This window comes from Diadema setosum, chromosome 1 (assembly GCF_964275005.1).
Source record: "Diadema setosum chromosome 1, eeDiaSeto1, whole genome shotgun sequence".
Classification (NCBI taxonomy): Eukaryota; Metazoa; Echinodermata; class Echinoidea; order Diadematoida; family Diadematidae; genus Diadema; species Diadema setosum.
Window position 1 is genome coordinate 22,287,025 of NC_092685.1, and position 26,209 is coordinate 22,313,233.

At 40.4% G+C, this 26,209-nt stretch overlaps 2 protein-coding genes across 2 annotated transcripts in view; one reads left to right on the top strand and one right to left on the bottom strand.

The window, feature by feature from the left end:
* LOC140228388 (protein Smaug homolog 1-like) overlaps positions 1–26,209 on the bottom strand; it is a 72,518-nt gene that overhangs the window by 29,368 nt on the left and 16,941 nt on the right. The window contains exons 2-6 of the mRNA XM_072308611.1: positions 16,842–17,289; positions 5,289–5,828; positions 4,723–4,785; positions 4,156–4,265; positions 901–987 (exon numbers count right to left, since the gene is read on the bottom strand). Coding sequence (XP_072164712.1) covers positions 901–987; positions 4,156–4,265; positions 4,723–4,785; positions 5,289–5,828; positions 16,842–17,049 — 1,008 coding nt within the window. The 5' untranslated portion in view covers positions 17,050–17,289. The remainder of the gene's footprint in view (positions 1–900; positions 988–4,155; positions 4,266–4,722; positions 4,786–5,288; positions 5,829–16,841; positions 17,290–26,209) is intronic.
* Positions 20,655–23,236, top strand: LOC140243569 (uncharacterized). The gene is made up of 2 exons (XM_072323585.1): positions 20,655–23,048; positions 23,219–23,236. The coding sequence occupies exons 1-2, from the start codon at positions 20,655–20,657 to the stop codon at positions 23,234–23,236; spliced, it is 2,412 nt and encodes an 803-aa protein (XP_072179686.1).

The window sequence follows — 26,209 nt, forward strand, 5'->3', positions numbered from 1 at the left end:
TTACCTTTGGGAGCAGTGATTTAAAAAAATTTTCAAGATACCACATAACAGATGCATATGTGTAGGTTTGTTGTATCACAAAACAGCCTACCATATAAAATTTTTGCAATAAAGCCTAAAATATAAGGAGATCAGTATTTTTCTCATTAAACCGTGACTGCACACGGTTTAGTCTGGAAACATTTTTATCATAACTATTGTTTACATTTTGTGTATTTAACCATACTTAACATCGATTATACGGATTCAAATTTTTACAGTGGTTATTTCTATCCCCAACTCACATTTTAGAACTATTTTAAAGCACTAATGCTGGGTTTTTGTTTCTTCCGAAAATGGTGAATTATGCCTTTAAGATGTACTTACATGTACTTGAACACAAAACATAGCAGCCAGCATTCTTGCATTTTGTTTCTTCAATGTCTTTTTTATTTTCTGTCAATTCATGTATTTGGGATGAGAATTTGCTTGCAAATGTACACAACCAAAAAGAGAAAAATATCATATCTGAGTTTACATGTATGTACAACCGGCCATTCTTTATCTTTTGCCTAGCTGTCAACATCCTGCCTGGCTAATGGTATCTAGGTTTGTTATGGAATAATATACTCACAGGTACAAGAAGGGATATATGAGGTTTTGTTTTTCTCTTTCATTTCTTCCCAGGTATACAAGCAATATGCATCATGCACACATAAATCCCACTTTATCTTGATACATATCGATTACACAGCTCAACCCATACCTGTACCCACGCAGGGGCTCAGACGCTCCTGCAGAGCAGAGTCCCCCAATGATTACCCTGGACAGACGACAGCCATACCATCTCAACCATACTGATGTGCAACAGGTTATAACATACAAATATCAAGGGGAGGGGGAGGGAGTTTTTTCACTCACCTTTTCCAGATTTCTGAGGACCTGCTGCCTTTCTTTTAACTTCTGTATACTGAGCATGATCTTATTCCTTGCACCCTTTGTAACATCCTGCATGGGAATACAAAAACATGTCACAAACAAGTTATCATACAACTTTTCAAGAACATGTCAACATATCGCAAGTGGGCAAAAGAAAAAAAAAAAATCAGGCCTTGATGAAAGATTGAAATCATAATCAGTAAACAAAAATATAATTTTGCTCTACAGAAAAATTTCTCTGTTCAGCAAGTCCATATCCATGTTGGTAACTTGTCATGAAAGAAAAAAAAGTTCTTTTTTGTGTTGTTGTTGTTGGTTTTTTTTGAGGAAGGGGATGGGGAGGTGTAAGTATAATCAAATCATGACCACTTCTGCAAAAACATACAATACTGTAGAATGTATGTTGCTATCAATTCAGCAATCATGGGAAAACTTCTGAAAGTTAATTTTACTTGAAAGACATTTTGTAGCTTGCATGCAGGGGCTTTGATCTGATTTTTTTTTTTTTAACTCATCACTACTATGCGTAATCATTTCTCCATCCCATTTCATAGCATCTTTTATGACATCCTTCAAACCTTAATTGCCCATACTATTAGTATGCACTTTTTGAAACAACCAACGACCCTGCAATCTTCACCAACGCGCTATTTTGCTAAACAATGAAGAAGACTTAGGTACTTTCCCCCCTTCTGAAGTGGTCTGCTTTGTTTCTAAGAAATGAACTGTTTTGACAGTCACATTGTCTTGGCCCATTATCACAAGCCCAATTACTTGTAGCAGAAAGCTCTTAACATCGCCAGCTCCTAGCCGAGTGCAGAAGAGCTATCCCAAAGTAATGAACATTCCCGGAAGTGGTACGAACATTCCTGGATGGACAAAGCTGTGTTGGTCTCCCACACTGACAGATAATTATCCCAAACTCTTGGGCTCTGCTTTCATATCACACAATTCCCTTTCCTTTCCCAGTGCACACCGCCCCTGAAAAAAAAAAAAAAAAAAAAAAAAAAAAAAAAAAAAAAAAAAAAAAAACACGGGGGATTTTGACATGCGAAAGTATGGATCAACCGTTGCCAAGAAACATGTCCTCTCGCCACTCAAGGGTTTGGCTTGATGTATTATCAAGTAGCCATTCCTATTACATCCCGGTTATGAGCTGTAGAGAGATCCTCATCACAACTGCCACCAGCAACTCACGAATGAATAAGATTTCACTTCTAGCAACGCACGACTGAGAAGGAACGAACAAGATTTCACTTCTACATCTTCATACCTGGTGAGGATTATGGAATATACACATTCTGTGATTGTAACTGACCAAGCAAAAAATCTCACTGAATTTTATTTGTTATGTCAAACCATTGTGGACTGCTTTTATTTGGTGCAATGATATCAACAATGCCCTGAAAAGTGGTCCATATCTGTAAACTATTTATCTTTATACAGCACACATTATCCTTTAATCTCAAGATTGCATGGTGTATAGTGAGTAATCCATAGTGTTCAATCACAATTTGTGAGGCAATAATGGCCAACGAGATAGGTCTGACATTCACTGAGAATCTGATGGGAAAAGATGGGGTGCCAAAGATGCAATTCCAACACAATCCTCTTTTCACTTGGCCTGAGAGAAAAAGCCAAGGAACGCATCAACACAATTTTCCTTTGCTCCATAAAAATATTAAGAACAGGCAAACAAATATCATATTGTAACAAACAAACAAACAAACAAATATATTGCAACATCAAATTGCTGGCTTCCACAATTATGGCCAAAATTGCCCAATTTCAGTGTTTGTTCATCTGTCAGAATAAATGCTTCGTGATTTTAGCAGCTATGGCACCATAGGTACAAGCATTTTTCCACCTTTACTGATTGAGACCCGAACCTTTGTTTGAATGACATTTTGTGAATGCAGCTTTATACAATTTAAATGGATAAACTACATGAAACTGCTAACCCTGCAATTGTTTGGTTGTGGAAACCTGCAAGACCACAAGATACTGAGTATATAGCTGTAGTATACTTTTACATAATTTACCTTGACAAATCATTCATTGCACTGTTAATCCATAAATGCAAAACTGATTATCTTTTGATAGTTTGTTTCATGTTACTTGCAGCCCTTTGAATCCTTGCTAGAAGAATATTAAAAAATATATGCTTACTGTACTATTACAGCGAAGGGTTTTTTTTTCCATACATAACAAAAGGTATGCTCTCTATTGCTTCTTCTTTTTTTTGGGGGGGGGGTGGTGAGGGAGGCCTTTGTTACTACAATGTACCTACTGGCGTCTTAGCACACTGAAATAAAAACATTATCCATCAACTTAAAAATTACTCAGTAGAATTGACACATTTCTGCCTCTCTTCAAAATACATGTAGGTGATATTCCACAAAGTTTGATTTTGAAACATATCTGGATTGGACTACTATGCAATACCAAGGGGGACTGGTCAGACTGGAAAATCTGATTAACATAATGTGAACAATCATGTTAATGCGACCCACACATCATGGCTGCCATAAGTCTTCTCCCCTATATCAACACTACATGTACCACCTCCCCCCCCCCCCCCCACACACACACACACAGATTTGAAACTAGAGAACTCTGATAACATTTTCTCCTACCTCACTCACATGAGCCTGTCCTTATCATGAATAGCATGACATCAGATCAAGCCACTAGTCTGCAACTACTTTGGAATGAAACTTTGGAATGTTGATATAATGTGAACTAGTTGACAAAATTTGTATTACCCCAACACTGAATAGTCCTACAACATAAAAGTCTGTTTCCTGTAAATATTTTCACGTATAGCAGTATATTTCTTTGCTTGTGGCGTTAGCCAGCCATGTTTAACATTACCCTTGACCTCTCAAGGGGAGAAGAATGTCCTCAGACAACACAGTCTTTAAGGAGCTCATCATCATCACAAAGCCATTTGAAACAGAAAATTTGAGCTCTCATACTCTTTCAAAAAAAAAAATGCAGGTTTGTTATTTAACTTTTATGTTGGTACACAAAGACTTACACAAATATAGAACACATACAGGGGCACAATATGCCATTAACTCATTAAAAGTGACGCCTTTAGTTGTAACATACATTTTATTTTTAACACTAATTGACATACAATCTACACTATGAATTATATTTTTGTAACACAAATACAGGGAGATAGGGGGGATTGTACTGGACTGAGGCAAAAAGGTAGAGACTGGTACGTACCATTTCTTCAAGCTGCTTTTCTGTGAGCATCATCATCTCCTTGTAGTCTAACTTCTCAAAGAGACTGGTGTACTTGTGTAGCCGTAAGCTCTTCAGCCATGCCGGTACATCTATTCATGGGGTAACATGCACACATAAAACACAGGCATTGAAATCATTCTTTTTCCCCCCAATGACAAGACAGATTTGACTTTAAAAAGAGTTCAATGTTCAGAAATACAGGTAAAGCACTAACACTGGTATGTCCAAGGCAATGAGAATAAGCTTTCATTCCATTCCTTTCTACTTCTTTTATTTTTTTTTTTTTGTCATCAATCCTACTTTTTAGAAATAATAATGGGCATCACAATTTACAGACACTGATTTCAACAAAATGAGGCTCATCTTACTGTTTCATTTGTCATGAAACAATTATGCTCAGACTATCCAACATGATATAAGGTCATGACACAAATAACATCTAAAGAAAGTCGAATCAATGATAATATTGATTTCTTGAAAACTCGGAGGCAGATGTGCTGCTAGCAAGGTCTCACAAACACACAGAGAAAACCGAATGAGTCTTACCTTTCATTCCACTGTTTTCTTCCAGGAAGCTATTTCTTTTGCCTTTACCATGGAAACCATCATCTAGAACAGAAAATAATCCTAAATTTGTTCAGGCCTTTACAAACTATGAAATGTCGTGCATAAAGAAAAATAGAATCCTGTGGTACACACAGAATGCAACGCTTTTCTTAAAGCAATACAAGTAAGAGTACCGGTAATAATATAAATTTTCAGACTGCAACTAACTCTACACAAAGGCTATCACAACTAAAACTTAATGACAGCAAAGTCATTTAACCTGAAAAAGACAAGGAAGACAAAGGTGTGTTTTAACACTAACAGTGTTTAAGGTGACCTCAAATGCTTCACACACTATACAGAATCATCAATATTTTATTTCAACTCAAACTGTCTTTTGGCCTCACAGCCATATTAAACTGAATTTTACTGGCTGTTAAAAGCTGATGCACAAAAATGAAGGATCTTATCTAGAAGTAAATGATGAGCTTCCTATTCATATGTGGACATATTTTTTCTAACCTGACAAGGTAATATAAAGATGCAGTAAATAAATGTGTGGCTACCTGAGGATCCAGAGGCATTGACTGCCGGAGGAGCTGACATAGTTGTTGTTAGTGGCTGGTGGAAGGAACTTGGTCCAGCAAGCAGGCCTCCGCCCCCACTCCCTTCAGTGGAGGAGCCTCCAGAATACCAGTCATGGCAGCTGCCGGGCACCAGAAACCCTCGGGAGGGACCGTCTGGGAGCTGCGGGGGAGCATACGGAGAGGGCTTGGGGAACGGCGAGACCAGCTGGTCGGAGGTCAGCGAGCCAGGGTAGCTAGCCGAGGGAAAGGACGACGGCTGGTCCTCAAACTGGCTGATCCATTTGCTGTGAGGCAGGCGCTCCTCGCAGCTGAGGACAGGGTGTATGACAAGGTATGTGAAAAGCTGGTGGGCTTCTTCCAGGAGAACACCCTTCTCCTGTGTGTAGTTCAGGATCTCTGGGATGAGCTTCAGGTACTCTGCTTTAGCCTCAGTGCTGCTGGGCTGGAGCAGGGGAAGGTGGGAGAGGACTTGTACGAGTGCATCATCCTTGCTCTCATGGTTCAAACTTCTCACAAAGTCTGTAGTCAAAGATAACAATGTAAATCTCATGTTATTTTCTTCAAAGCATTCATTTCCCCAGAACTGTGCATAAAAAGACACATAATGTAGTTTTACAATCTGTAACAACATAAACTAGGACTATTTAGCACTGAGAAGGTACTTTATTTCCATACACTGAGAATTCAGTACATACATACAAGTGTATGGCAACTTTTTTCTTTTAAATATGCTTGGCATGCAGGTGTACAGGCACTGATTTCAATTTAAAACAAGCAAAGTTACACTAATCAAATTCACAAACACACACAACACACAAACATTTCAAGTATATACCATACACATCTCATTTTACTTACTACGCTATCTCTACAGATTTGAAGAAACTTTTTCAATGGCAAAAAGGAAATAAGTACATGTACTACTATTATATAGAATGTCATTACATCTCATTATAAACCGAAACTATAATGTAAATATGGTATCACAACCTGGGACAACTCATTGTCCGTTTTGGGTTTGTTTGTTTTTTCCTTCTTCTTCTTCTTCTTCGTCGAGAAAGGTACTTGTAAGTGGATCTTTCCTGGAGACATTATACAATACACTGTACGTGTAACTTGTAATAAACACACAGTTTATGCAGAAGGAAACACGAATATAGAATATGATTTGGTCGAGTTGCTTAGAATAACAATGCTGAATGGCAGCCAAGTGCATATTTCCTTTTTTCCTGTATGTTCTCATTATTTTCAGAACACTTGAGACAAAGTTTTCCGTTACAGAATATGAATTATGATGTGCACATGTACTTTTTACTTTGAAGTGCACATATATGTCATATGACACATTATTTTGCAGGATTTCGGCTGTGACCAAAATTGCAACACATTTTTGCAATTGTTTGCAAAACAACATGAAGTTGTATAGTGAGAACAGTGACCTCAAAAAATTGCAAAATTTTATATCCCACAATGCACCGTGTGTGTTGCTCAACTATCTTTACCAGCCATTGTGTGTGGTGGTATATGGAACTGGTATTGTGATGTTGCTGTAGTAAGCATATCATTCTTGCACATGCCAAGGTCAGCTCTTTCACAAACAATCATGACCCAATGTTTTGAATTTTTTACTGTGAGAATCAAAAAGATGCGACCCTGATCGTGACCCAAATTTCAAGATTTTTACAATGAGAATGGCACTTACATAGACTCCATTAACCCTAAAAAATGCAATGCCATATCTGACTAAATAACTGTGAGAAGAAATGATCTCTTCAGCAGGCAGACAGGGAATTTAAAAATCTATCGTCCATTCTGAATATTGATTCACTTCACAATAACCTGTTGAGGATGGGCTGATTTCGCTACAAGACACATCTCCCATATAGACACTTGTCGGAGTATACTCAGGACTCGTCTTCAATGGGTTAAAGCTACACCCATGTCATCAAAAGTATAACAAAATCTTTTGGAGGGATTTTGTGCTCCAGTAGATTTTAAATTCAAATCCTTTAAAATAATAACTGACTTGCGTATTCCCCTGCTCAAGGTTTTGATCACTTTCTTCTTCTTTTTTGAGGGGGTGGATGCAGAGGGACAAAACTCTTACTGCACATATTAGAAAAGAAAAGAAAAATAAAACTCATTCTCTCCTGACCTTACTAAATTATACAATGCTCAATGACATTGTACAATTGTACTTTGCACCTTGCTCTGTTCAATAAAGTATGAGAATCCACCAGTTTAGTCAAGAAAGCAAAAGGGAAGAAAAGAAGAAATTCAACCTGCACAAAGTGGACACAAAAGAACTCTTCAATGGCAGGGAAAACCCACACTTTAACATGTCTACAGATATATGAATTCAAGATTTGATAAGTTACAAAAGTCACTTACATTTATGCATTCCATTGGGCTTTTGATATGAGACTGATCTGACAGTATTTCATTCGGATTTTCAATGTTGCAAAAATCAAGAAGTACGTAACTGTAGGTCACACTTTGGATGACAGAATGGAAGCTACAGTATGTGAAGTACATGTGTTCACATAGCAATCTAACAGGTTGCACATCATGTGCATGCAATGTATAATTGTAGCTGAACATGATGTACAGAAGAGAGGCCTCCCCATCTCCAGCATCCAGCTGCATCCCGTCTGTCTCTTTCTTCCATTCTACCACAGGACCACCAAATTTACTGAGAGGGGAAAGTCCCTTTGATTAATGTCTACACTGTATTTCAAATACCTGTCATGTGACATGAGAGACGGGAGCAGGGGAGGGGTTAAGCCCACAGCTACATGTACAGTAGGTAAGTTTATACAACTGTCTAGTGTTGCTGGAGGCAGCGAGGAGTGAGTGACAGTGTAGTCTGGCAGGGCAGGTTGCAGTAAATCGTTTCCTGAACGGAGGTCATGCCTCCGTGAGTCATTCTCTGAGAGCTCTGCCCAGCTTGCAGGGAAATAATGCAGCCTGAGCTCTTTGCCTGAAGTCTACAATGGTAATCACTACAGTACAAGTGCAATCTTTCTGCAGTGTCACTGTTCAACAAGACAAAACAAAACAAAACAAAACAAATCACAAAAAACAGCAACTCAGAAAATGCGCAACTGATGCAATTGTTACAATGCCTTCTTCTCATACTCGTGTACCATGTTGTTTCTAAGGCCAAACACAACAGAAAACAACAGAACCTGGTTTTGAAAGAAAAACACTGATGTATTAACACATTGATATACATGTACAACGTAATGCACCTTAAAATAAGCTTTTAACACCAGAAGTAGTGCACTCCACAAGGTTTTGGGGAAATTGTGGTTACCATGGCAACACTTTCTCTGACAAAAAACCCCCCAAACAAACAAGAATGTCTTGCATATCTACACCTCAATGTCATTATTTACACCAAATTTCTAAGGCCAAATGCAACAGAAAACAACAGAACCTGGTTTTGAAAGGAAAACACTGATGTTTCAACACATTGATATACAACATAATGCACCTAGACAAATGAATAAGAAAATAAGCTTTTAACACTGTGGAAGTGGTGTAGTGCGCTCCACAAGGTTTTGGGGAATTATTATTATTATTTAATAAACAACTGTTCAGTATAATCCCTTGACATGGGGAAAATGTACAACGCAGGGTGACTGAAGACTACATGGGTGTTTTGTGTGTGTGTGTGTGTGTGTGTGTGTGTGCGTGTGTGCATTCGTGCGTGCAGGGGGTGGGGACGGGGGACTAGGGTAAGCATGGAGTAGGATATATTGTTGGCGGGGAAAGGGTGAATATCTAGATTTAAAAAAAAAAAAGAAATTCATCACCAGGTGACCATCATTTTACATACATCCATGTGACCTACAGTACGTGTACTGGGCAGGACTTCACACCTTAGCTGCAGCTAATTGCGCTCACATGCCTGCTCACAGTTAACTTCCTCTGCTGACGTATTTGTTGCAGTGATAGACTCCCACACCGTACGTGTCAACCTGCTGACTTGTCGCACATTGCATGTCTTGCGTGTGCTTCTGAGTCGCCTCTCTGCGTCTACCACATGAACTTATCACCTGACATCCTAAACACAAGTTGTGAGATGGTCTTGTTTTTGTCTGTGGTAGCAAAATATAAACAACCACAGACTGCAAAAGTTCAGATTGGGACAGAAATCAACAGCACTAATCACAAAAGAGTGTCATGTGACTATAAAAGAGAGAATCTGGTTACTAGTACACCTACATACTTGGTGATTTTGTTGTCATTACCAACTGTGAGAAGTTTAAATTGAATCAAATGTGGAAAAATAAGCCAAATTTAAAGTGCTAGCAAATTAAACAATACAGATTTGAGGTAAATCAAGTTAAATTACTGTATAAGTGGAAATTTTCGCACATTTCTCATGTCCAGAAACTAGCACAAAAATAAAAGCACGCAAATATTTTTGGTTGTTATTATTTGTATCACTATGTAGTGTTTTGATTCCACTGAATTAAAAACACACGGAATTCATTTTACTTGGCAGGGTGCAATAAAGTACTTGTAGCAAAAAGGGGGAAAAAATGCAAACATATTGAAGAGTTTTCAAGCATACCAGTTGTCACTGAATGCTTTGATCATTAACTTCCTCACACTCAGATTAATGTGTTATCATTGTTTGTATGCTCTCCAATATGAATCAGTGTTGGAGGCAACCTTCTTTAATTCTCTTTTTTTTTTTTTTAGCAATTGTAATAAAACTTTGTATTTCTACTTTCAATTTTAACTGGCCTTAAAAAAAAAGGAGAGCATAAAACAAAGCAATTTTGACTGGATATTTTTACAATTATGTACAAGATCATTGATTTGTTACTAAAATCTATTAATTATCATGTATTTGCAAAGTCACTGCCAAATCCTGTGCCATCTAGTAATAACCAAGGAGGTACTAGACGAGCTGGCCTAGTACTCCCTTGGTAAACTACATTGTAACATGATGAGTCCAAATCCATGGCATTTGTGCCCAATATCAATGCATTTTTTTTTTCTTTTTCGACAGCACAGTTGTCTTGTAAATTGTTGACCACAAGAGATAATTCTTTCACAGTGGACTCTAGTTGTATCATCGTAGAGGTACAACCGTAAAAAGACTAACCAGTACAATGTACACTGTGATCTTAAACATACTGTTAAAGTAGTTTAATGAGCGGATGGTCTCATATATCTCAACATTATACATGTATCTATGCCTCACTCAGTAGTGGTACCAGGCAAGTAGTGTGGTTTGATGTAAACAGCAAGACTCATACAGGTGCAACCTTAACTCAGTTGATTCATAGCCACACATGACAAGGCATCATATTGAGTCGGGTGACATACACCACATCTAGTCCTGTGTGTACAATGTATCTCTGCAGGGTCAATCTGCACTACACACAAAAAAGAAAAAAAAAAGATGCAGGAGAAAAATACAACTTTAAAATATGATGATTTTACAGTCACATGTGATTATTCTCACTGTTGATGTCACATTTGACAGGGTATTCTCTTAAAGCCTTAAACACTAATTGTACACTTAGAGTAATTGAACATTTTTTTTTTTTTATGAAGTGCCCTGAACTATGCTGATGGCAATACTGTCCAGATGTCAACTGTAGTGCACACAATGTGTACACACGTGTGACAAATCTAAATATTTGCTGAAAACATTGACTCAGAGAATTCCCCTTCACAGGTAGTTTATTTCAACGTTTGTAAATAAACTACAGTACATTAACATATTGGTCCTGCCATCACTTTATCCTGATGAAGTCACTTACCAAACCTGGCAAGACTGCGAAATAATGTGCTCTGGCAGAAAAACAAATTTCCCGATATATATTGCTAAAAAAATGAAATCTCCTCTTAGAACTTCAAGCCCAAGACAATTTGGAAATTTGAATTATTTCAAATTCTATGAAACAAATTTCATTCTTGCAGTGAACTTGACCATTTATTTGCAAATGCCTAATCTGCGTGCATGACAACTACAAGTACACTTGTAGGCCTACAATACATACACTTAGAGGGAAAGTCGTAACGATCTTCATAATTTAGCATTATGTACTGTATAAGCAACTTAATGAGCTGTAATTTCTCGTACAGATATTTTCACAAATGGGGAGGTCACAGACACTATTAGCCTAGTGTATGGTGACATTTTCATGTGTTGTTAAATTTACGGTCCAGCAGTGGTTCGCAACAATTGCAAAAATTAAACCCAAGTTGCAAAAATACCAGCTTATACAGTAGTACATACACATTGTACACACACATTGTACACCAACAGCACCATGCATAGATTTGAATAAGCCAGTTCGTAGTTCTACTTTGCGCATGAGCAGAAAAAGGTCATTGGTACCAAAACGCATGATGGTTTTTACATTCACGGAGATAAGCATCTGTCATATAATGATTATTCATGCGATCCTTAGAAATGATACTTGCCATTACATCGACCTGACAGCACACCTGCTATTTGGCAATACGAATATAAACATGTGTCAATTTATTCAATACAAACAAAGAAATATGGAAGCTTCCCCCGAGGGTTGTTTGATGGACCATTCTGGTCACCTCGTCTTGCTATGCAAGTTCATTTCTTGTTTAACACGAATTCCATAAATTGCTATGCCGTGCAAACTTACCAGTACGCCGTGTTGCTTTGAATATGAATGAAGTGCCTAACCAACCGAGAAAATAGAAAGGTCTTTTGTACCAACGTGCACATGAGCTAATTACGAACTGGCTTATTGTGGAATTTATTGTGGTCAGTGAGCAGAGAAACCAATACTCTGAAAAACAAAAAATAAATCAATACTGAACAAGGATGATGACAGAGAAGGCTCACATATTTCAGAAATGTAGCAATGTAATCCATTATCTTTTGCTTTATAGCAAGTTCACCTGTGTAAAATTTACATTATGTACATGTATGCATGCTTTCTTCTTTTGTTCTGCTTCCTTGAGCACCTCCCCCCCCCCCCCAACCCATAGTGCAATCTTATGGTGAAGCTGCTATGTCTTCATTCTTGTTCATTGTGATTTGTTATAAATTTTGGAAACATTTTTATTCCTCATCCCAATCACTACTATACATTCTGAAATTCTGTATACCTAGTTTAAACCAATTTATCTGTTCAATTTTACATCTGAAAATCATCTGGAAGTCTCCTTAAATGCAGCTCATTTCAAAAGGGGATTGAAATCTGTAAATCTTATTTAATATCATGAATCTTTAATTTTCAACATATATGCATACCTGTGAACATATATACATCATGAATGTTAAAAAAAAATGCAAGTTATCATTATCATTCCCACAAGCAATGCACATTTTTGCTGTTGGTGACATGACAAAACTGTCAAACAACTATCAGCGCAAGCTGGATGTCAATTCATGCCATGTACGCAGTGTACCAGGTACTTCACCCCCGCTGACAAGGAAAGAGAAAATTACTCGGAATTAACAACAACATTGTGCAACAAAACAAGGACAACAGATTCTAGCCTCCAAGTGCAAAAGAAGGCAACTGGAGAGTCTCTGGGGGGAAGGATGGTTAGATCAGGGGGCATTTGCACATAATCCTATGGGGATCCCTGCCAAATCTTCACCTCTAATGCTGTGGTTGGTTGGTCATATGCAACACAATCACTTGAGTCAGTACCTGTGACAAGGAACCATAAAAGGTCTTTTGTTTATCCCACAGAACACTCATATATGATGCATATTTACCCCAATCATTCCTGCATACGATATTTGACTGGTGTATGAATAATTAAAGGCAGCATGACAGCCATTTTGTAAATTCTGGAAAACTAAAGTAATGGCAGAGACTGCATTATTATTCATACGTGTATTTCATCTCTGAGTGGTCCATGAAAAATTTTATGAGAATAAAACACAATATTAAACTGTGTATTTCATTTGTATCATGAATCCCTTGATACAATTGTATGGTCACACTGCTGCTTCCATTACATTTATGTACACTATGAGTACCTGATACTGCACACACATGCGCTCAAATGAATACTACATGTACATTTTTATGGCACACACACACACACACACACACACACACAAACTTTTATCAAGAAGGCATCACTGACGAAGCCCACGATTCAACCCCTTCAAAATGTACAGAGAAAATTGTGAAGACATTTTTGTTTTTTTATTATGCTAGAAATATGAAAATATGCTGAATTCTCTTTAAAATATATATATTTTGTTTTATATCGTCCATGCATGATGTCATAAAATCATAGTTTTCTCATCCAGTGATGGCAGCATCCAAACTTTAAAACCTCATAACCTAGACTGCCTTTTCCTGAAACTTCCCTGATCAATGTGTTCTAGTAATATTGCTGCATTCATTGTATATTTTTGGGTTCATTCTCCTTTAATTGGCCACAGCAAAATTAAATTACAAAATTAAAGTACAATCAGTATCAGTCAGCTGTGCATGTACGAAGGGTCTTCCTTCAAGCATGCATCCAAGTACATGGTTTAGTCAACGAAAAAAAAACAAAAAACCCAGCATGTTGACACACACACGACGAGGGAAAAATTACGGGGGGCAACACAGTTGTACTGCCTTCGTGATATTACAGTGTACAAACCATCATTGACTTGAGAATTTAAGCTACCTTGTGATAGCACCACGCGAGAGGAGCAAGTGAGCACCTCGCGCTCAACAAATCTCTCTAATATCCTCTTTCCCAAGAAACGTCAGAGGATTGGCCAATGCTTCAATGACACACACTCACCAGACAAGACCTGGCATACATTACACTCTTATGATTTCTTTTTCCTTTTTACTCCTTCCTCCTTTTTTTTTTGGGGGGGGGGGGGCGGAGGAGGGAGTTCCACTGCACGCAATGTGTACTTCAACGCTGTCCACGCGACAGGACGGCCACACGAGAGATGGCCTCAATTATCCGCCAGGGGTTACTTTATTTTTGGATGGAGTCTGACGGTGCTGAATCTTATCCATCTAGTCAGAGTGTACTAGGGACAGATTATCATTTGCCTCGATCTATTAATATCCCACACTGCCCCTTTACCGGAGACTGACTGGGCTGGGCCTACTTCAGTTAGACATACATGTACATGTAGCCGTTTGTTTTTACTTCTTGATAAATGCACAGTACACTCTCTTAGCAATTCTTGCTGTCTCTACTCAGAAATACACTACTGAACACTTTAAATCACACTTGCTGCCAACTCGGTGGTTTATTAAGTTTTCCTGCCTATGCAATACAATGTACTGGTACATTGTACATAGTTGTTGTTGTTTTGATTGATTGTGTACCCCTTCCAAGCCTGTAGGAACGAACACTTTGCAGAATACTATTAGTATTCCTCTGTCACATTGCATTGACTATACATGTACATAGTGTACCGTAGCATGTGTGTGGGATGTAATTCATCTGATAATGCACATCACTTGTATTCACAAGTTCCATAATATGTGACCTGCTACAACAAAAGGATCCTTAAGTCGCTGACGGCTGAGCCGAGAAAATCGAGATTGAAGTCGCAGCATCAAAATTGGTCAAAGCAGTTGGATTTCTGTTTTGGGCATAATTTTGTAGTCTCATGTTTTGTCTATCATCTGCCGAAATTTCGAAGCTAAATGATCAAAGGAAAGCCAAGAAATCAGCATTTTTCTGGCCCATGACTTTCCGACTTTCAATGTATGAGAAACGTGTCCGAAGATTTGGATTTAGCGCCGTAGCTAGACTCCGCCCCTAGCAAAGAGGGAGTGATCTTATTGGTCAGTGCGTTGCATCCTGATTACTGATTGGTCGTGCGTAGACCGCTGGCGCTAAGCTTGAATGAATATCGCAGAGGTCGCTAGGAGCATGCCTTCTATTGGAAAGCGGTGAAAGCTGATAGCGTCGGAAGGAAAACTTTGAAGGCGTTTTTCTCGAAACTCTGATTTCCTCAACCACTTGACATGCGCTGATAAAATCATTAGTATCTCCGCAACCGAGTACTTTTATGAGCTGTGTTATATATGAAATAAAAGTAGAAGAGTACGGGAATAATGTCATGCCATTTTCAGAAAATTGTCTTCCCCCCGACTTTCGGATCCTTTTGTTGTAGCGGGTCACATATTAGGATGATCCCATGGAATGCCTGTGTAGCACAACTGATGGGTACAATGTGTAAGTTCAGAAAAGCTTCAATGAACCACTGAGGGACAATATTTTACAGCCCTCCACTACTGGTATTTACATGTATAAAGAGAGACCTGAAGTGTACCAGAAGTGACATACAGTGTAGGTAAATGAAAACACGAGAAAGGTTTTCATTGTACATATTAACAATTTATTCACATTCACCTCTCCTTCCCTGTAAAATGCTTACCCCCCACCCCCATCCCCCCATATATATATAAAAGCAACCGACAAAATATTACATCACTGACATAATCACACTTAATATCAGATCAGATTGCCAGCTTTAATACCGGTACTTAATTTCTATAATCATTGATCTTGGTTTAAGGTACATGCATTATAAACTACAAACTGCAGTTAACCCCCCCCCCCTAAAAAAAAACACAAAAAAACAGCAGAGTATCAATCTACGTACATGTAAGTACAATGTATTAGTGAAGAGTGGTATGTTTTTAATCTCTAGAAACAGTTAAAATATACAGAAATCCCCCCATTATTAAAAATGCCTGCGCTACCTATCAGTAGATACTACATGTGAACATTTTCATGCTTGCTGAATAGATCTGTCATCACTCCTTTTTATAGCTACAAAGAGCAGCTGACAACCAGCACACAACCAGCACAGTGCCTTAATACATTATGTATTGTTTCTGTTTCTACTGCAATGCATTATGTGTGTAAATCTTTGAAGTGGGTTGTAGTTGAACAATGCCCAGTGACAATCACATATGCCTGTCACAAAGCTGCCAAGTGATGTTAATACATTGTATAGACTTTGGGAAGGGATTCAGGAAGAAGTACCTCATTAACTTATGGGACAACTGCAGCATTCTCCAGTGTACATTGTACTGTGCTGTACATTGTATGTAGATGATCATTCATGGCAACACACATACTGGCTTTTCAACACATCACATCAAGTCATGCGATTGATGTCAGCAAAGTGCCAATTGTCCGTACTACTGGCATGAGACACAACACAGAAAGTACAAGATTCAAAAGGGGGGAAAAAAAAGAGAAAATGTCTTTATACACAGTAAAAAAAAAAAAATAAAAAAAAAAATCATCAAAATATGAATTAGAATGTTAAACTTTGCTGTACAACAACTTTTTGTACTTTCATGATTATATGCAGCCAGCATCTACACGATTGTCCACATAGAACATTTCCACACTGACTGTAACTTATAGGGAAATATGTCTTCCAAATCTGTGAAAAGCCAAAAATGTTAACCAAATTTGGTTGCAGATGTCCCCCACTGAAAGAAAATGACAATAACAGGAAAAGCACACCAAAAGTAATGAAAAAAAAAAGGGTGGGGGGTAAACTTTGCCTACCTGGATCATTGGCTTCTCTCTCTACATGCTGGAGGTCCGACTCAGCCTGGGCCTGTTCTAGCACCATTGATAAGAACTTGGCCTGTGTGCCCGACACCCCCTTGAGTAGCGAGTACAGCACCAGTGTCTGCTCACATTCGTTCCAGTCCTTGAAGCAGGACCAGAGGGCGTTGACCTGGTCCCGGAACAAGTCCGTCGGCTTCATCATGGCTTTAAGGGAGCCGATGGTGTGGGTGGCCGTGGTGCAGCTGCTGCCGCCGCCGCTGCTGCTTTTGCTGCTGATGCTGGTGGACGCCGCAGTGGTGATGGTTGGGGAGGCAGTGGTGAAGGCAGATCGTGGATCCACAGCACTCAGCCGCCGACCATCGTGGCCGAAAGGATTCCAGTGGTCCACTATGGGAAAGAGGCTACTCAGCTGGTGCTGATCTGGGAGCTTCTGGATGCCCTTCTGTAAATGAGAAAGTGATGCACACGTGAAAAAACAATATCCAGAATTTCCTCATGTGAAATGGCAATTGTCAATCAGCTCTTCAAGGCTGGCTTTTCTCCTATCCATCATCATTGGAGGAAGATGAAGTGTATCACATGCATACAATGGTACCTTGGATATCCTTCCTAAAAATAAGCATTGTCTCCGCTGCAGTGAAATCTCCAATAAGATCGGAAGCAGTTCAATATCTTAACATTTCTGGTCACGCGTATTATTAAAGTAGGTACTGCTAAAGTTGTGGGAAATTGTCCACCATAATTTCAAAGCTGAAATCAACAGTTCCTGAGGGAAATATTAAGCATTCATAGAAATTCATTTTCAGAAATATCAACACCATTTTACACAAGCTGTCAATATTACTTTTTTTTTCTTTTTTTCATGGAAAAAAAAAGTACATACAGTAACAAGTATTCCAGACACGGTCATTACAGAGTGCTTGAGTTTGGCTCGATTTACAACTGTAAGGAGGTTTCAAGTATAGAAGCTGGATACAACTACAATGACAAAAACAAAATAAATAAATATACAAATACACACTGCACCTTAAACCAACATACCTTCATTGAAATACTAAGCTTCAACATACTAAAGTTTCCAAATAATTTGAATATCATCTGTATAACTTCCCCTGTACTTCAACTATGGAAACTGACATACTTTTCACTAAAATAGAAATTCACTGCAACTTGATATACAAGAAGATAGTTGATGGACAGTAACACTGTCATGTTGGAATTACTATGCTTGTAATTTCACAAACTACTGAGTAGATTTCATCACAATACTAACTTTTGTACCTCTGAAAAAAGTGTGTATAGAGCTTTGTGTGTCACACAATGCAAAAATATTAAATGAAGCAATGCTTACTGCACACACCACAGCTGCATTGTCACAGTCATATAATATATTCACAGCAGTATTGAAAATGACACTAATTATATACCATCACTGCCAATATCTCTATTTCAGTAGAAATCTATATGATTTTTAAGCAATTCAAACCCAATTCCAATTCCTTGCACTGGCCAACTGGGAAAAGCTCTCTCCCAGCACATGAAAAACTGAATTACTGGATATCAACATTATAGGAAACTTACGTTTGGATGGGTTGTCACAGGAGAAATGTATTTGGTTTTTTTGTTTCTATTTTATTAGAATATATACCAGTGAATAGAGTAGGAACAGTTGCCATTGCTGGTGTAGTATAAGTGCGTTGAAATGTGATGAAGCGCGATTTGTGTTGTAACAAAATGACGAGTGTGGTTTTTTTAACCCACTGCAGAAAGCTGTGTGGGGAATGCGATGAGACAAAAGCGATGCGACAAAAGGGTGGAATTTCCACAGGTGCCAGATTCCGCGGGCGAGCCGTCCAGGGTTTCTATGTAGTACATTGTGTAGTTTTGTACATGACAGGGTAAGAATATTTTAAGTGTGTGACAGACTGAGCAGGGATGTGGTCGAAGGAGGAGTCGTAGCAGAACCTCGCCAGTTATTAATCCTTTTAAGCCAGTCTGGACCACTTGAAGCCAGGGTTCTTTTTCCTCTCCACGGAGAAGAATACTATCCATACAACCAGCAGTAAGTACTCTCGGTTATTTGTGTATTTCTTTGTTTTTTTATACAGGAACAATAATGATGTGACATGAAACGCATTATTTGTCATGTATGCCGTGTGAGATTGAATATCACTAACGTGATGGTGAAAACAGTGTTATAACAACATGATATTAGTGAAGTTAGGTATGAATAAGACTGATACATTGATGTGTACTGTTTAGAGTACATGTTACATCGTGCTATTATACGAAATTGAGTATTTAAGCTTAAGTATTTAAGATTTATGTACAAAAAAGTCAGATGCCCGTAGTATGTAAGGTTTCGTGACACTGCTTTGATAATTTAGATGGCAACTGGGTTTCGGGACTTCGCCCCAAAGTCGGCAATGCCATTCCAGATGCGGTGAAGGTTGCTGTCAACTACGATACCGGCCAGTGGAAAACCAGTTCACTGGATGTGCTGAACGTTGGCAAAATTACGCTCTTCAATCCGCCTGTCGACACTTCTGTATGCTTTTTCGCGTCCAGCAACATTGGTGATGTACACTGACAATTGAACACTGGATATTTCATGTACGGTACTAGGAACAGTGGCCAAACAAGTTAACTGGCGATGTTATACGCCCGATTATATTTGAGCTGGCTCATCACGTTGCAATTTGGAGAGGAGTGAGATGTTCATTAGTGTCTATGATACACGTCAACAATGTATTTTTTTTTTTCATCATATATGGTGCGACCGTGAGGTGTTCTTTTTTTTTGTGTGTGCGTGCATGACTGACAAGATAAAGGGATAAGAAGCCCGAATGATTATTAGCTCAGCAAGAGCTTGTTGAGTTTATGTCCCTTTCACGTGCACGCCTTCCTATGGCGAATTGTGAGTGATGTACCTGGAAGTTTGTTTGAGGAACCGTGTATAGTGAGCTCGAGCATTTGATGCTCCATTGTGATGCTCTTTTCGTAGCATTTGGAGAAGGTTGAGTGAATATATATATATTTTTGTTGTTCGATAACATAGATAACTTAGAAGTTAAACACTTAATGATATATCAGTAGGAGGATATGTAGTCGCTTCATGTGCACCACTAGGACCATATAAGTGGGGGTGGTATATGTTAATGGAGTAACGATTACCGGCCGTGTGTATAGTTACAATTATAATTTCTACCCCCCTTCTTTTTTGAGGAAGTGTTACAAGTGTTATCGAATCGTGTAAAACATGAGTATACTAGCCCATGTTAGTTAGCTAGGTCCCATACTCGCCCTAAGTGAAAGGTGAGTTGCAGAAGTGGTGTAACAACGTACTGCAACAGTTGTAACAGTAGTAAGGGCGACGGAGTGGTTATTGATGTAAAGATATCACGGCAGGTTCATATCAGGAACCTGAGATATCCCATAAGGTACTTGTGTATGGATTTGAGTATCAAAATTCGTGTACACGAATGTGCAACTCAGTTGATGAGATATACGTTAACGATATTTTGAAGTTGTGAAGTCCTGAGGGTTGTTGTGTTCGAATAAACACTACAGATTGGTTGAGATACTAGATCAGTAAGTGGCATGTGTGATTATATCCGACTCTGGTTTAACCCATGTGACAATTACTGGGGGCTTGTCCGGGAGAGTGTAGCATGCCATTTACTGTCGCATGGGTGTGATATAGAACCCGAGAGTCATTTTTTTTTTCTTTCTAGTAGGGGGAACAGTAACTTGGCTTCACTTTGAAAAAAAAAAAAACCAGGACAAAACAACGAATAAAGTATCAAAATGGATGTAACCAAGCTCGCGGAAACTGGTGAGAAATTAGGATTTAGTGGATCTGAATTAAGAGCGTTTGTCAAAGAACAACAAGACATAGCGAGAGACGAGCGAGCAGAACAACTAGAAATAAAACGAGCTGAAAAGGCAACTGCCGAGTTAAGGTTGAAAATTGTAGAAACTCAAGAAAATGCAAATGCATCCACTTCCACCCCGGAAGTGAACAGGCCGAAGGCTAGGACCCCTAAGCTGCCACCATTCTACGCAGAGAAAGACGATCTAGATGCATATTTACAACGCTATGAAAGGTATGCGCGGAGCCAAGAGTGGCCCCAAGAAGAGTGGGCTATAAATCTGAGCGCGTTGTTAACTGGTAGTGCGCTGGAAGTGTATGCACGATTGTCGGCGGCAGATGCAGACAACTACAAGGTGCTCAAAGCCGCGCTATTAAAGCGATTCCAGTTAACCGCAGAGTCTTTCCGTCAAAAATTCCTCACTTGTAGACCAGAAAATGGTGAGTCAGGGCATCAATACGCTACCCGCCTTGAAAGTTACTTAGAGAGATGGATTGAATTATCAGGGACTGCCTTCACGTTTGATGGGCTGAAAGATCTACTCCTTCGGGGACAATTTGTAGAAGGCTGCCCACGAGAACTAGCTTTATTTGTGAAAGAACGGCAGCCATGCACGCTAGATGAAGCTACTTCTATTGCTGAACAGTATCTGGAGGTGAGGGGCGGTACCTTCAAGCCTTCCCCTGCTCAACGAGCTAACGCTCCTAGAATGCTACCTGGAGAGACGAAGAGGGCTCCAGGTAAGACAAATGCTAACGCGCGATCACCGTTTCCCCCTCAGATGCAGAACCAGCGACAGTGCTTTTTGTGTGGTAGGCCAGGTCACCTCGCTAGAGACTGTCCAAAGCCAGGAAACACTCAATCCCCACCAACATGTTTTGTGTGTAAGAAACCGGGACATTATGCAAGGGACTGTAGATTAAATCCCAAGAATGTCGCAGGGATGGTCGCCCATGGTATGTGGTCTGAGATGCCCCGTGAAGAATCTAACTCCTTTCCGGGTGAGTATTACTCTTCATCCCCCTTCAACCCCAACGACAACTTACAGGGAATGATGAGCGGAGACCCTACTGTAAGTAACGCCGTCATCCCTCCAGAGGTAAGTTCCTCAAATAGAGTAGAAGCTTCATGCATGGTAGTAAAACTCCCACCGAGCACTCCGCAAGCATGTTGTATGGGCCCATGTGGCGACCGGGTGCAATTGCCGTGTGGACACTCACTGCCCATGTTGAGTGCGGCGTGTAGTGAAAACGTCGTGAGAAAGATGCCGGTGGTGATTGGTGCCGTGGGAGGTAAACGAGCCACAGTTTTGCGGGACAGTGGGTGCAGCAGTGCAGTGATAAGAGAGGATCTCGTTGATAAGTCTCAGCTGACAGGTGAGGAAAATACGTGTGTTCTGATAGATGGCACAGTAAGGAAGCTACCTATAGCTATGATCAATGTTGACACACCATATTTCACTGGCAGTATCGAAGCTTTATGCATGAAGACACCATTGTATGATTTGATCCTAGGCAATCTGGAAGGTGTACGAGCACCAGGCGATCCGGACCAAAACTGGACCTTGTCTATCAACCCGGCTGGAGCCGTGGAAACTAGAGGTCAGAAGAAACAGTTGGGTAAGCCATTCCGTCCGCTGAAGGTACCTGCACCCCTCGAGGAAACTGTCACACCAACATTGTTGAAACAAGCCCAAGCAGATGATGACAGTCTTCGAAAGCTCAGGGAATTAGGGAAATCACAAACAGAAAAGGTGAGTGACCACTGTGCAGTATCATCTTTCTTCTATGAAAATGGCATCCTGTACAGAAAATTTCATTCACCCAAAGTCGAGTCAGATACTCTTTTCACACAAGTCGTAGTCCCAAAGCCCTATCGTGCCCAAGTCATGAGAGCGGCTCATGAAACCCTGCTTGGAGGACACCAAGGCGCAAAGAAGACCCTAGACAAAATACTCTCGAACTTCTTCTGGCCAGGAATTACTGGAGACGTTTCGCGATATTGTAGGTCATGCGATGTTTGTCAACGCACACTCCACAAGGGTAGGGTTCCAAAAGCCCCTCTAGGAAGAATGCCCCTCATTGAAGTACCCTTTGAGCGCATTGCTGTCGATATCGTGGGCCCAATACACCCGATGACTGAGCGCAAGAATAGGTATATACTCACCATCATTGACTATGCGACGCGATACCCCGAGGCCATTCCACTGCCTAGCATAGAAACAGAGAGAGTTGCTGAGGCCCTTGTCAGTGTTTTCACTAGAGTAGGGATTCCTAAAGAGATGCTAACAGATCAGGGTTCGCAGTTTACCTCTGAGGTAATGAAGCAGGTAAGTAATCTCCTGTCTGTAAGGCAAATTACCACTTCACCCTACCATCCCGCCGCAAACGGCCTAGTGGAGCGGTTTAATGGAACCCTGAAACAGATGCTCAAGCGTATGTGTTCAGAACGACCCGTTGACTGGGATAGATATGTTGAGCCACTCCTCTTTGCCATTAGAGAATCACCTCAGGATAGCTTAGGCTTCTCTCCCTTTGAACTCTTATATGGTAGGAAGGTGAGGGGCCCAATGACCATCCTTCGAGAACTCTGGACGGGGAACATAGAGACAGGTGAGACCAAAACAACATGCCAATACATGTTCGACCTGCGAAACAGACTCGAAGAGACATGTCATGCAGCCCGAGATCAACTTCAAAGGTCAGCATCTAGGTATAAACGCTACTACGACAGAAAGTCTCGACAGAGACAGCTGGAAGTGGGGGACTTAGTCCTCCTTCTTCTCCCCACGGACAGGAACAAGTTGCTCCTCCAGTGGAAGGGTCCGTTTGCGGTAACAGCCAAGGTGAGTGACACAGACTATCGAATAGATGTAAAGGGCAAGTCAAAAGTGTTCCATATCAACCTGCTCAAGAAGTATAACGAGAGAGAAAGTTCCCTTCTCATTTCAGATCCCTCAGCTGACGTAGCGTGCACAGCGGTTCTTGAACCAGATGACAACGAGATGACCAGCCCCAACCTCCTTCCGGAGATGTCAAACTCATCCCTACTCCAGCCCTACCCAATGGAGGCCAAAGAATCACTGGGTGATGTGGACGTAAACAACGACCTGACCCCGAGTCAACAAGCACAGGTAGGTGAACTCATGGGAAAGTATGAGGATATTTTCACTGATATTCCTGGCCATACCTCCCTTGGTGAACATGGCATCGAACTCACCGTAAAGGAGATCCCAAGATCAAAACCCTATCCAATTCCCCATGCCCTAAGAGAGACGGTTCAAGAAGAGGTGAGGACAATGCTGTCACTAGGGGTTATTGAACGTTCAAATAGTCCGACCGCCTCGCCTATTGTTTTGGTGAAAAAACCAGACGGAAGCAACCGCTTCTGTGTGGATTTCCGACGACTTAACAAGGTGACTAAGTTCGACTCAGAGCCAATACCAGATCAAGAAGAGCTGTTCACTAGGCTAGCATCCGACAAATTCTTCACCAAAATCGACCTTAGCAAAGGTTACTGGCAGGTCCCAATGTCTGAGAAATCTAAAGAGCTAACAGCATTCATAACACCTGATGGTTTGTATCATTTTAAGGTAATGCCGTTCGGCCTAGTGAACGCGCCGGCCACCTTCAGCCGGCTGATGAGAACCCTTCTCAGTGGACTGAAGGGAGTTGTCAACTACATTGATGACATCCTTGTACATTCGGACACATGGGAACAGCACCTCGACACCCTGGGCCTACTGTTCCAGAGGCTGAGGGACGCGAACCTCACCGCAAGGCCAAGTAAGTGTTCAGTAGGTCATTCTCAGGTCGAGTTCCTCGGTCACGTGGTTGGACTAGGCCAGGTCTCACCTCGACCAGGAAAGGTGGAGTCGATCATGAAGGTAAGTCGACCAGAGACCAAGAAACAACTCAGATCTTTGTTGGGAATGACGAACTACTACCGTAAGTTCATCCCGAATTATGCAGCCATCGCGGCACCCCTCACAGACAAAACAAAAAAGGCGGAACCAAACAAACTGGAATGGGGGGTCCCTCAGGAGGTTGCGTTCAACACTCTCAAAAACAAACTTGACAATGCACCTATCCTCCACCTGCCTGACCTAAGCCTTCCGTTTGTGTTGAGAACAGACGCCTCAGAGATCGGTGTGGGCGCGGTCCTACTCCAAGCCCACGGGGATACGAAGTTCCCAGTTGCCTACATTAGCAGGAAACTCCTACCAAGGGAGAGAAACTATTCGACCATTGAGCGCGAATGTCTAGCGATTGTGTGGGCCGTTAGAAAACTTGAACCATATCTCTACGGCAAGGAGTTCGTTCTAGAAACTGATCATCACCCTCTCACGTACATGCAAAGTGCAAAGGTGATCAATGGACGAATCATGCGATGGGCGCTTGCCCTACAACCATATAGGTTTAAGATGGAGGCGATCAAGGGTACCGACAATGTCGGAGCAGATCTCCTGAGCCGCATGTAGTCAGTGAAAAGAAAACAAAAAGTGGAAGTGTAAATACATTTCTTGAAGGGGGAGTAAAATGTCACAGGAGAAATGTATTTGGTTTTTTTGTTTCTATTTTATTAGAATATATACCAGTGAATAGAGTAGGAACAGTTGCCATTGCTGGTGTAGTATAAGTGCGTTGAAATGTGATGAAGCGCGATTTGTGTTGTAACAAAATGACGAGTGTGGTTTTTTTAACCCACTGCAGAAAGCTGTGTGGGGAATGCGATGAGACAAAAGCGATGCGACAAAAGGGTGGAATTTCCACAGGTGCCAGATTCCGCGGGCGAGCCGTCCAGGGTTTCTATGTAGTACATTGTGTAGTTTTGTACATGACAGGGTAAGAATATTTTAAGTGTGTGACAGACTGAGCAGGGATGTGGTCGAAGGAGGAGTCGTAGCAGAACCTCGCCAGTTATTAATCCTTTTAAGCCAGTCTGGACCACTTGAAGCCAGGGTTCTTTTTCCTCTCCACGGAGAAGAATACTATCCATACAACCAGCAGTAAGTACTCTCGGTTATTTGTGTATTTCTTTGTTTTTTTATACAGGAACAATAATGATGTGACATGAAACGCATTATTTGTCATGTATGCCGTGTGAGATTGAATATCACTAACGTGATGGTGAAAACAGTGTTATAACAACATGATATTAGTGAAGTTAGGTATGAATAAGACTGATACATTGATGTGTACTGTTTAGAGTACATGTTACATCGTGCTATTATACGAAATTGAGTATTTAAGCATCAAGATTTATGTACAAAAAAGTCAGATGCCCGTAGTATGTAAGGTTTCGTGACACTGCTTTGATAATTTAGATGGCAACTGGGTTTCGGGACTTCGCCCCAAAGTCGGCAATGCCATTCCAGATGCGGTGAAGGTTGCTGTCAACTACGATACCGGCCAGTGGAAAACCAGTTCACTGGATGTGCTGAACGTTGGCAAAATTACGCTCTTCAATCCGCCTGTCGACACTTCTGTA